This window comes from Rana temporaria, chromosome 4 (genome assembly GCF_905171775.1).
Source record: "Rana temporaria chromosome 4, aRanTem1.1, whole genome shotgun sequence".
Taxonomy (NCBI): Eukaryota; Metazoa; Chordata; class Amphibia; order Anura; family Ranidae; genus Rana; species Rana temporaria.
In genome coordinates this window covers 134,263,157-134,276,541 of record NC_053492.1, presented here as the reverse complement: position 1 = coordinate 134,276,541, position 13,385 = coordinate 134,263,157, and the positions used below count along the sequence as shown (strand labels likewise).

Sequence of the window (13,385 nt, the reverse complement as noted above, 5' to 3'; positions counted from 1 at the left end):
GCAAAGTGTAATTTCTTCAGTGTTGTCACATGAAACGATAGAATAAAATATTTACAAAAATGTGAAAGGTATACTCAGTTTTGTGAGATACTGTATATATATATATATATATATATATATATATATATATATACTGTATATATATATATATATATATATATATATATATATATATATATATATATATATAAAATATATTTATATTTAAATTTGTTTTAATGGACCTTGCTTTGTGCACTGATGCATAGCCATGATGGAACAGAAAGGGGCTATCCCCAAACTGTTCCCACAAAGTTGGGAGCATGAAATTGTCCAAAATGTCTTGGTATGCTGACGCCAGTGGAACTAAGGGGCCAAACCCAATCTCTGAAAAACAACCTCACACCATAATCCCCCCTTAGTTATGTTTTTTTTATACATGGACACTCGGGGGCAGATTCAGATAGAGATACGACGGCCGGATCTATGCGGCTGATTCATGGAATCTGCTTCCGCATAGATCTCCCTAAGATCCGACAAGTGTAAGTGACTTACACCGTCGGATCTTAGGCTGCATTCTCCCGCTGGCCGCTAGGTGGCGCTTCGCTTTGTATACGCGACGAATATGCAAATGAGGAGAACCGCCGATTCAGAAACGAACGCCCGCCGCTTTTTTTTTACGTCGCTTGCGTTCGGCTTTTTCCGGCGTATAGTTACCCCTGCTATGTGAAGGGTATCTTATGTTAAGTATGGCCGTCGTTCCCGCGCCGAGTTTTGAATTTTTACGTCGTTTGCGTATGTCGATTCAGAAAAGCGCTGGACGCAAGTTACGCTCACGCCGAAACCAATGATGTCGTTGCGGCGGAAATTCGAGCATGCGCACTGGTAAAAATCGGGGACTGCGCATGCGCAGTTCAATCGGCGCCGGTACGCACCTGATTTAAATACTACACTCCCCCTAGCCGCGGAATTTGAATTCCGCCGGGGGATTTACGATACGCCGCCGCAAGTTTTGAGGTAAGTGCTTTCTGAATGCAGCACTAGCCTCTCAAACTTGCGCCGGCGGATCGTAAATCCGATAGATTAGCGATCTTTAGATCTGCGTAATCTATCTGAATTTACCCCTCGGTGTCTATGGACGCCGAGTGTATGACACAGGAGCACGCCCACAAGGCGTGCTTCCAAGAGGGGGTTATCCAATGCGGGGAGGAGCTGCGAGAGCTGCCGTGGGACCCCAGAACAGGTTTGCACTCTGTGCAAAATAAACTGCACAGTGGAGGTAAGTATGATATGTTTGTTATTTAAAAAATAAAATCGGGAACCTTTAGTGTCACTTTAAGTGTTCAGGCCCAAATGTTTATATGACAAAAATGTCATTGGTCCAGCAATACCCTGACCCTATTTTCTTTTTGTTACCAACAAACTGGAGAGTTAAATGGATATACAATGGAACTGTTCCCTATTTGCTTACATTATTAATTAAAAAAAAAAAAACATATAGTTATAAAACGTACCTTCCAGGTTCAGTCAAGTTTTGCCCAGTGAATTGGTTGATTGAGGTTGGACCATAATCCCAGATGGTCTCTATTGCAGCAATATAATAACGTCTAACAGTGGAACGATTTGGACAAGAGCTCACTTTGGAGCAGTTCCTGACTTCATACATTGCCTGCATTCCAGCTGTGAAGCAAGATGAAAATTACATGTATTCGCAATAATGCATTTTTCCAAGTAATAATGTGCAACTCCTGGGATCATAGGAAGTAAAAGTATATTCAGACTCAGAATTTTAGGAGGAAAGATATGAGAAGTACTTTAAAAAGGGAATAATGGCACAAATATGCTGCTTTCAAAACCATATAAAGCTACAAAGCTTCTGAAAATGACTTACCTTGAAGATGTTCAGTAACCTGAGAGCTGACAGGCCACTTTCCGGGATTTTCTGTATTCATTGCAGCCTGGGCCATTGATGCAGGGAAAAGACTGATAGTGTCCACACGCCTGTGTTGGTATGTCAGTACATTACCATAGAAATAAACAGAGTGCACATCCAATTCATTTCCCACACTAAATATGTACCAATTTACATCTATCTTATCACATACAGACAGGCCAGGGAGATTGCCAAACATGTATCCATTGATGGCTGTAACACAAATTCAAAAGTATGTTAGGAATTACTGATTTATCTCCTCATTTCAAATAGTGTCATATATTTACCAACTTGATCAAAATGTAGAACATCTAAACTTTTTTTCTCGTTCAGCCATAGGCCCTTAAAGCGGGGGTTCACCCTTAGAGGGCACTTTTTCCCCTTAGCTTCCTGCTCGTTTTCTCTAGGGGAATCGGCTATTTGTATTAAAATATGTGCAGTACTTACCCGTTTTCGAGCTGCATCTTCTTCCGTCGCTTCCGGGTATGGGCTTCGGGAATGGGCGTTCCTTCTTGATTGACAGTCTTCCGAGAGGCTTCCGACGGTCGCATCCATCGCGTCACGATTTTCCGAAAGAAGCCGAACGTCGGTGCGCAGGCGCAGTATAGAGCCGCACCGACGTTCGGCTTCTTTCGGCTACGAGTGACGCGATGGATGCGACCTTCCTCTCGGAAGAATGTCAATCAAGAAGGAACGCCGGCTCCCGAAGACCCATACCCGGAAGCGACGGAAGAAGATGCAGCTCGAAAACGGGTAAGTACGGCTCATATTTTAATACAAATAGCCGATTCCCCTAGACCGAACGAGCAGGAATCTAGGGGAAGAAAAATTTTTTTTTTAGAAATGGGTGAACTCCCGCTTTAAGCAAGTTTTATTCAAAAATAGCAAAGGATAAAATCCCAAAAATGCTAAATAATCCAAAAATCAGACAAACATTATTTTGAATTTTTGGGATTTTATCCTTTGCTATTTTTGAATAAAACTCGCTTAATAAGCAAAACTTAAAAAAAAAACTTTCCTAACACAGATCTGTGATTGCCAAACTAAAATAGTGATAATGTGAATGAAATGTGTAACAGAGATCAACGCTATCATAAAGAGAAGTGGAGACGCTGGCACAGCAGCAAAAGTCGGATTTTCTCAAGCCTACACAGGTATAAATTCTTTGGCGCTCAAAGCAACAACCCTTAGCTAGGATCACCTCATTTACACAGACCAAAAATAAAAAGTTTATGTACATAGTAACAAATATTTAAAACATTTAGGAACATGCTTACAAACTTTTTAAAAGTTTGCAAAACCAAATGACATAACGTAAAATCATAAAATAACATGTTCTCTGCAATACTTTGTTACTTCCCCATGCTCTGTAAATACTGTGGGCCAGATTCAGAAAGGAGATACGACGGCGTATCTCCGGATACGCCGTTGTATCTCTGAGTGTGCGGGGTCGTAACAATGCGACTGATTCATAGAATCAGTTACGCATAGATATCCCTAAGATCCGACGGGCGTAAGTGTCCTACATTTCCCATGATGCTCCTGCACACTGCAGTGTAGCTGAACATCATGGAAAATGTAGTTCCAAAACATCTGGGGTGCCAAGGTTTGCCATCACTGGCCTATAGTATATATATACACTAAGGCCCAGATTTTCGTAGATGGGCGTAATAAAGCGGCGGCGTAACATATCTCATTTACGTTACGCCGCCGCAAGTTTTACGGGCAAGTGCTTGATTCACAAAGCACTTGCCTGTAAAGTTGCGGTGGCGTAGCGTAAATCCTCTGGCGCAAGCCCGCCTAATTCAAATGATCCGGGTAGGGGGCGTGGATCATTTAAATTAGGCGCGTTCCCGCGCCGATCGTACTGCGCATGCGCCGTCCCTAAAATTTCCCAACGTGCCATTCACTGACGACTTACGCAAACGACGTACATTTTTAAATTTCGACACGGGAACGACGGCCATACTTAACATTGGTTGCCCCTCATATAGCAGGGGCAACTTTACGCGTAGCAAAAGATACGGAAACGTCGTAACTTCACTGCGTCGACCGCGCGTACGTTTGGGAATTTCGCGTAAATAGCTAATTTGCATAGATGACGGGGAAAACGACAGAGGCGACACCTAGCGGCGGAAAAAAAAAATTGCATTTAAGATCTGACAGCGTAAAAGCCTTACGCCTGTCAGATCTAATGGATATCTGTGCGTAACTGATTCTAAGGCCCTGTACACACGAGAGGATATCCATTGGAAACGGTCCGCCGGACCGTTTCCAGCGGACATTTCTGCTCCCGATTTTGATCTGATGGGCTGTACACACCATCAGATCAAAATCCCCGCGGAAAACATACGCGGTGACGTGGCCGCGACGATGACGCGGCGACGTGCGCGACCCTGGAAGGTAAATACTTCCACGCATGCGTCGAATCACTTCGACGCATGCGAGGGATGGGGGTCGCTTGGACTTATCCGGTGAGTCTGTACAGACGACCGGATCAGTCCGACGGACAGGTTTCCAGCGGATAGATTTCTTAGCATGCTAAGAAATTTTTATCCGCTTGAAAACCGTCGGCTGGAGAAATGTCTGCCGGAAAATGTCCGCTAGGCCGTACACACGACCGAATTTGTCTGCTGGAATTGATCCGCGGATAAATCCCAACGGACAGATCCGGTCGTGTGTACGGGGCCTAAGAATCAGTCGCATAGATACAATGGCCCAGATTAGGACTTACGATGGCACAAATGGCGTTGCGCCGTCGTAAGCCCTTTGAGAATCTGGGCCTAAATACGTTATTTTATATTTTGCCCCTAAAATACACCATAAACTAAATTCTGTCTTTGGCAAAATATGAAAACTTCCAATACTAATCTCCTTCTCAATTAGCTAGTTCTTTGGTTGTAATGCTGATTCAGTTCCTTTACCACTTTCTAAGTGACTGATCCAAAGCAAGCTTGGAGCGAGTGAACTCCTGATATGCATATATGTTCCAGATTAGTAACTCAAAAGCACTAAAGCCAAAGGATTAGCATTACTGCTAGGGAATTGGAATTTTCATCTTTAGGCCATGAATTGCAGACAAAGGAACTCCACTCATGACAATGCTGCCCTACATATGTACAGCAAACTCTCGATGATCTTGTCATTCTATGCCTGAGTGTATGGGCTCTATTTCACTCCAAGCCTGGGCATATACTGTATAGGTCATGCCAACTATTTTCATATTTATGTACTACTAGCAAAATTGTGCCCAAGGTTGGGGTGGTGAAAGCATCAGTCATGCAGTGTTGGCAGCAGGCACAGTTTGTGATAAGGAAAGGATGGCTGCAAATTCTGTGAGCGGTGGTGGGAGGATGTAGGTGCAGTGAGTGAAGAGGGTAGGGGGGTGCAGGCATTAAGGGTGATGAGGAAAGGGAGGAAACAGGTGGCTGCAAACTTGGTGGTTAGTGAGAAAAGTGGGGCTGTAGACAGTGGACGGTGAGAGAAGTGGGGTGTAGGCAGGGTGGGTGGTGAGGAAGAGAGGCTGCAGGGGTCGTGGATGGTGAGAGAAGAGTGTCTGCAGGTGCTATAGGTGGTGAAGGAAGGGCACTGCAGGAGCAGTGGGTGGTGAGGAAAGGGTGTGCAGGCACGAAAGTTGATGAGAGTAGGGTGGATGCAAAAAAGGTGGGCTGCAGGTGCGGTGGATGGTGAGAGAAGAGGGGTTGCAGGCAGAGTGGATGGTAGGGAAAGGGGGTGCCGGGCAGTGGGTACTGAGGGAAAGAGGACTGCATGTGATGTGGATGATGAGTTAAGGTGGAGAGTGGTACAGAAAGGGGGGTGAAGGCAAGAAGAGTAGTGAAAGGCGCTGCAAGTAATGTGGGATGATGAAGGAAGGGGAGTTGCAGGCACTGTGTGGGGTGAGGACAGGTAAAGACACAGTGGATGGTGAGGGGAGAGGAGTGCAGACTCAGTAGGGCATGAGAAAGGGGGGAGCATGGGTAGTGGAAGGTGAGGGATTGGGCTGCAAACACAGTGGATAGTGAGGAAAGGGGGGCTGTAGGCATGGTGGGTAGTGAGGAAAAGGGGGGCTGTAGGCATGGTGGGTAGTGAGGAAAAGGGGGGCTGTAGGCATGGTGGGTAGTGAGGGAAGGGGGGGGGGTGCAAGCACGGTGCATTGTGAAGGAAGGGGAGCTCAGGGATGGTGGGTGTTAATGGAAGGAGGGCTCAGGTATAGTGGGTGGTAAAGGAGGGGAGGCACAGGGCTGCAGGGGCAGTGGATGGTGAGGGAAGGAAAGGGAGCTGTATAAGAGGTGGGTGGTGATGGAAAGGGGATGCAGGGCAGCCCACACAGATCACTATGTACCACCTGTCTTTATTAAGGCTTAAGGAAGGACGAGACTCTTACAGTGCTTTAAATTGCTTTTCTGAAAGTCCACATCTTGTGTATCCACTGAAGCAGGATTAGTGCAGTAATTATTGATGTTTTCATCAAGATACCAGCTCATATTTTCATTCATCACTGTGAACATTAAGACATATTCCTCATCCCTTTTCTTCTTTTTTTTCCCCAGGATCCCTGTTGTAAAATAAACCAGTACACTGTAATAACAAACTCCTTAAATGAATAACATAATTGCAATAAAATTTACAGTCATGGTATAATTTTTTACACACATCAAAGTGGTATTAAAGGCTGCAGGTTTTTACCCTAATGCATTCTGCATTCTGCATTCTCTGCATTCATTTTAAAAAACGCACCCCCCCCCCCCCGTTCCCCAACACTGCACACGAGACCAGCAACTCACTCCACTCTCTCTCCTCGTAGGCTTAGAGAGGAGGGGAGGGAATCAAAGGACAATAGGCGCACAAAGCGGTTTAGAAGCGAGCCTGCACGCATTCCCTAATGGCAAGCGGCAGGAGGGAGGAACAAGGAGCACCAGCGGGGTACCCAAACAGAGGAGGATCAGGGCTGCTCTGTGCAAAATCATTATAATCGTAATGTACTGCCTGGTCAATGAGTATTTTTTTTTTGTGGATAAGCCACCCCGCTTACTATAAAAGTGTAGGGTCACAACAGCCATATTACCAGTGTGCTTTATGCATGATAACCAAGTACAAGAATTTCCAGTCACTCAGAGACAAAAAGTAGCAGATATTATTTTTTAGGAGAATTGAACTTGTATGGTGAAGGGTACAATGGGTTGCCAATTTGATCAATGAAATTCTGGAAAAAGTACCGCTCCAAGCCCCCGAACACCTGTAGATTGCTCCCGCCCTGTTACACCAACAGGTGCTGGCTCTGTACTAACCCATGGAGAAAAGGAAACATCCTGGACTGCCGCACTCTGTTTAAGCGAGTTTTATTAAAAAATAGCAAAGGATAAAATCCCAAAAATTCAAAATAATGTTTGTATGTTTTTTGGATTATTTTGCATTTTTGGGATTTCATTCTTTGCTATTTTTGAATAAAACTTGCTTAAACAGAGTGCGGCAGTCCAGGATGTTTCCTTTTATCAATGAAATTCTGTAGGGACTTGAGCTATATACACTCCAGTATATATATTCTCTCTTCTACTTCCAGCACACACTTGCTTGCAGACTATCACTCTCAGGACCAGCTAGTGCAGGTTTTAGATCCAGCACAGACTAAGCTGGATCTTAGCAGAATGCCCTTTGCAGACAGGGACTGCGGGCCCTGATGGTGTAGCAAAATGGGCGTCTTTGTTGCTAGCTGTCCTATCTGTGGTTACTGCTCCCAATATCACCTCTTTAGGCACTGCCAGCCCTCCTGGCTGCAGCTGCCCCTTTCCACTTCCCATGCTACCACAGTCCTCCTGACTGGCTCTACACCCATCCCAGACTGCTCCATCTCTGTCCTCTCAGGCATGCCTCCTAGTCCTCTTGACTGTGTGTCAGCCCTATTGGCTGTTCCTGTTCCTCTCAGAGATTTGCCTGGCAGTGTTCTCCCATTGTCCTCTCCTTCCTCCCAGTGCCTCCTGGCCAGGATACCTTCGTGGGTTTTGAGAAGGTCCTGCCTGCACCCGAGCCCAGGCCACAACAGCCTAACATCACATTTCGAGCTTCCACTCTAACTCCCCAGCTGGGCTGATCCTGAGTTTTTGAGGGGGCCTGCCCCCTGCCAACCCAAGTTGGGGATTGGTCAGGGCCCTCATGATACTCCAGGCAGCTACACCTTATTTCCCCTCCCATTTTTCCAGTACATTCTAGAAATAGAAGGAAATCTCAGTGATCCTGCCTGTGACTCATTCAGCTCTCTCTGGATCTAGGAAAACAGCCAAGCCTGCATACGTTTACCTACACTTAAACTCACAAACTTATCTACACTTCTAGCACTAGAGGGTGCTATACTAACACTGGAACAGTTTTGTGTGGGCTGTAGGCACTTGCAGTTCTGGTAAAGTAGATGTAAACCCTACTGAATGTCCTGCTGTGTAGTGAGAATTGGGGGATTACTTTTTTCATCCTTTTGAACAGCTGAATGCTGCCTTTGTCCTGCAGCCTTTTTACAGCCTGGACCTGTCCTCATGCATTACAGTGATTACAGGCTGCAAATGATTTTTTTTCTTATAGACTTTTTGGTTTAAAAGTCAAATATGCCTATGTAGCCCCCTGTTCCTAAAGAAATGGGGCCATAATGTAAATTTAGTTTTTGGCTGAGCTGTAAACAGCTCAGATTGATTGTATATAGTTTATTTGGTTTCTGTCTTGAACTTGGCTAGTTGTGGATTTCTCACTGTTGCCAGTAGGTGTCAGGCCCCGTACACACGACAGAGGAACTCGACGTGCTTGGCACGTCGAGTTCCTCGTCGAGTTTTGGGATGAAGCCGCCGAGGAGCTCGGCGGGCCGGCTTCTCCCATAGAAGAACGAGGACAACGAGAAAATAGAGAACATGTTCTCTATTTTCTCGTCGAGTTCCTCGGCGGCTCAATCGAGCCAAAACTGTACAGACGACAGAGATTCTCGGCAGAATCCGGGTTTTGACCGAGTTTCTCGGCGAATTCTGCCGAGAATCTCTGTCGTGTGTACGAGGCCTCACTGATACCACAGGCCAGCATGAGAATTACAGCGAAGCTGAGCTGTAATGAATATTATTTTTCCAGAAACAGCCCAGTAGGAGGTTCCTGGTCGCTGTGCATTATGGGAGAGGATATTTATGGGACCGATGCCATGTGCTCCAGTCAGTCCATACCTCATGGCCTTCCAGGCCTGAGGCCACATTACTGCAAGCTCTCCAAGTAGGCCCAGAAGCCTGTCGGGGCCTACTAATCCTAAGGTGGTCCTAGGCTGTCTTGCCTGTGTGGAAGAAGCTGAGCCAAGCTGAGGAGATCCAGGGGAGGACCCTTGCTGGAGAGAACCAGGATGAAGGTTGGTCTCTCAGGAGGGCCTTGTGACTCATTTGGAGGACGCACCTAAGCTAAACTACCCTCACAGTACTGCCGGATGGCTTAAAGGTTCTGGTACTGCAAAGTTGTTCTACAAATCTAATCAAGGTAACTAGCTCCTGGCTGCTAAGTCTGTGAGAGGGACTTATCACTTAGTGCTACTGGCTGCTAAGTCTGTGAGAGAGGCTTGTACAGGAGTTCTACTGGCTGTTAAGTCCATTGAGAGAGGTTTATCCAGAAACCATTCCAGTTGCTAGGTCTGTGTAAGAGACCTATTCACGCTGCCAATATTTTTACCCAGTTTACGCTATCGTCTCTGGCAATGTTTGCTTGAGATGCGCAGAGACATCCTTGCAAGGAAAAACAAACAAACATGTAAATAAAGTTATGATGGCTGTGAATATGTAATTGTAGGGTCACCCAGGATACAACCTGGAGGAAGGGGACTTTTTTTTCACCAGATCTTCATCATGTAGGATTCAGAAATATTATTATATGAAAAGGCAATAGTTAACTCTTTGTTGTTATATTAAATATTATGGATTTAAGTTTTTTTTTTCTTTCATAATATTTTTTATTGTATCTTTCAAAGGAAACGAAAAAAAAATTAAGTTTCTCAGTCATACACCATTATCACATATATGCCTGGGTAGGCAACAGACTATCAACATACTTAACGACAATGTTATAGGACACTTGTCCGATTAGACTATATTCGATTGCTTAATCAAGTAACTACAAACCCTGTTTACCCCAACGGAATCATACTGTAAACAAGGGATAATGACTCAATATAATATATTATAGAACAAGAACAAACATACAAGGGTAACGAGGGAAGGAAGGGAAGGGGAGGTGAGACGGAAGTTATCTTTTAAATCCGACCAAATTTAAGAGCGTAGTGGTACAGGAGCACATCAATAGTTCTTAGAATTGGATTTAAGATTTTAAATGAATGACTCACCCGGTTTACAGATAATCATGGTTCCCACAAGTCCAGAGTAAGTGTCTCGTACAGAATCATAGTGTGAATGATATATCCTGGTAATGCAATCATCATCCCATTCAGTTGGGCCTTGATCTTCCACAACTTGCCACGTGTAATTTCGTAACTTACCAGGCGGGACATGATCATCAATTTTATCATTTCCTGAGGTATTGTCTGGATAAAATGCTCCTGCAGATGCATATGCAGTATTAAAATGAAATCCAACTTCATCTTTATAACCAAGTATCCTCACAGCCATGTTCTTTAATACCATAATGTTGGTTTGGTATAAGGCTTCATGTACACTTGAACTACTTTGACCCCGGCCGCGGGAAAATGCAAAACACAGCAAACTCACGCCACAATTTTGAACGTTTTCCGGCAGACGGTCAAAACTTTCCTATCCTGAATGTGATTCTTCTGTGTTCAGGAGAGGGAGGTTTGGGGAGGTTGAACCTCTTCTAACCTCAGCAGCTCCTAAGCTCTGCCAAAAGCCTATGTTTACATGAACATATGGGCTTTTACAGAGTTGAGTTTAGGAGATTTGGCCGAAAAAAACGCCTAAAGCTCCTAAACTCAAATTTAGGAGCGACTAGTGTACAGTAGATTGTACCTAAGAGGTTAAAATTCACTGAGTTTGGAATATTAAGAAATTAAGATTTAAAAGCTGTTCTCTTTTCCTTTATAAATCATTTAATGTCCTGTTTAGTATTTTTCCTCTTCAAATTAACTTTGTTTGAAACTGGATAAAAGTGTTCATAAACCTTCTAGAAATGGCAAACATTGATGCACTATGTGGTTACCCATAATTGGATGGCACTGTTACAAATAAAAATGTCTGTCTTAAAATAAAAAATAAATAAAAACGCTGACAGGCAGGGTTTTTATAACAGAAGAAACTCTACAGGTCTCTTCTGTCATAAATGCTTCCCTCTGCCTGTCAGTGGTAATGTACACTAAGCTGCACAAGCGCAGCTCAGAGTACATTTATGGCGCTCACTCTATATCATGATGAAGTGACTCCCATATGCATGCGTGGGGTTAACGTCATGACAGCACCGGCTGTAGCCAAATATATTGGATAACTGTTTGCACCATCGACAATCTGTGTGGATAAATGGTCAGGCTGCCCAGGGACTACGGGACACGGGAGCTGATACACCCTGATACAGTCCCGGATGATAACCCTGGCAGAGCAGACGGGACAGTCTGTCGCTGTGCGGGAGGAAGGGGGAAATGTTATGCGTTTTTTTGGGGAACGATTTGGGATGTTTAAATTCAGCCTTCTTTCTGGATGTATCCCCAGAAGCCTGCCCTGTTACCACCCGCCAGCTGGCCCAGATGGAGGTGCGCTCCCTCAAGGATGGGACCCAGGTAAGACCTGTCACCCCAGACCTAGACTGTACTACCCCAGCTATTCCTACCCCGACTTGGGCTTCTCCCCAAGACTTTGCACAAGCAACTCTCAGTGACCCTTTCCTAGCTAGCTATAGGGAAAGAGCAGGATTGAACCCCGGGAGGTTGGAGGGGGAGCGGGTAGAGTAGGTTCAGGGATTACTCTATTGAGTAACTGAGGGAAAGATAGCCCCCCATCAGCCAAAGTGGCAGCTGACTGTGCCACAGAAATATCGGCATGACCTGCTGCGCATCGGGCATGACATACCCTTAGCTGGACACCTGGGGATGATCCTCCACTGTCTGACTCAGTTGTTTTTTTGACCAGGGATTACAGGGGATGTCTGACAGTATTGCCGGACCTGTGACACATGCCAGCTGGTGGGTAAGCATGGAGGCCCACTGAGAGCTCCCCTACTCGCATATAAGTGGCCTTTGCAGCAAAGAGCACATGGAAGGGCAACGCGTTCAAAACATGTATTTTGAAATGTGTGTAAACTAAAACCCCTGTTTTTAATGCATACTGTTAGAAAGGATAATCTGGATGGCTGCAGGCTGGTCAGTAAGTTGAGCTGGGAGTTTCTTTGGTTTCTTTTACATGTAGGTGAGGGCAGTGACCATCTGTTTGTACTGTTCAAATATTGGTGAGGGGATACACTGGACATCTTTGCTGCCATGGTGCTATATGCTGGGTATTCAGTGTGCCCAGGGCCGATGCTAGGTAGGGTGCACAGGGTGCATTGCACCCAGGAGCCTGCAGAGGTGGGGGTGCCGAAGTTCCAGAGTTCTCCCCTCTCTCCTTGTTTGTGCCCATCCAGAAATAATGTTCTGAGCATAGGTGTGTGTCCAACCAGAACTGATGTGTAAGCATAGGCAGCCCGTCCAGCCTGGCAGTGCCCGGAGGAGGGACCGCTCCTCTTCCCAACACGAGAGTTCTAGTTTTCAGTGGCTGCTGAGTGCTGATGTGCAGGAATGAATTCCTCACACTGGGAGTCATGGATCCTGCAACTCCAGTTGGAATGCCTCCCCCTCCCATCCCTATCTCGGGCTGCACAGAGCGAAAACCAAGGTGAATCACAGTGTTCAGTGTGCTGTGTGCTGAGGCATGGCATCCCCAGCATTCCTTTACACGTGCTCTGGGCTGCCCCTGCTCTAGATGTTTTATGGCATGATATATTGCATAGGATACACAGCCCCTGCCCATTCCTGCGCCTAGTCCATCTACAGATGTGATGTATGAGATGTACCAAGAGCCCTTTCCCACTGACAGTGCTGGGGCATTAGCGGTAAAGCGCTGCTAGTTTTAGCTGCACTTTACTGTCATTTTAGAGATACATTTAACTCCCACATTGTTTTTTTAGTTGTGACAATTTTCCCCAAGGAAATATTCTGTGATGCGTACCATATTTGCCGGTGTATAAGGCGACCGGCCGTACAAGACCCCCTAATTTTACAGTTTAAGATTTTTTTGCCTGTACTCACCGTATAAGACGACCCCCTTTTCGAGGCTTCCAGCACTTCATATTTTTTCCTTCTGGAGCCATATCCTTCTTCATTCTTGCTGAAGCTGGAGTCATATCCTTCTTCATTCTTGCTGGAGCTGGAGCCATATTCTTCTTCATTCTTGCTGAAGCTGGAGTCATATCTTTTTTCATTCTTGCTGGAGCCATATTCTTCTTCATTCTTGCTGCAGCTGGAGCCATATTC

The 13,385-nt window shown here is 45.3% G+C and overlaps 1 protein-coding gene across 1 annotated transcript in view; it reads right to left on the bottom strand.

Moving 5' to 3' along the window:
- The window catches only part of LOC120935649 (ceruloplasmin-like), a 91,915-nt gene that overhangs the window by 59,694 nt on the left and 18,836 nt on the right, over positions 1-13,385 (bottom strand). The window contains exons 3-6 of the mRNA XM_040347703.1: positions 10,260-10,472; positions 6,297-6,467; positions 1,871-2,125; positions 1,494-1,659 (exon numbers count right to left, since the gene is read on the bottom strand). Coding sequence (XP_040203637.1) covers positions 1,494-1,659; positions 1,871-2,125; positions 6,297-6,467; positions 10,260-10,472 — 805 coding nt within the window. The remainder of the gene's footprint in view (positions 1-1,493; positions 1,660-1,870; positions 2,126-6,296; positions 6,468-10,259; positions 10,473-13,385) is intronic.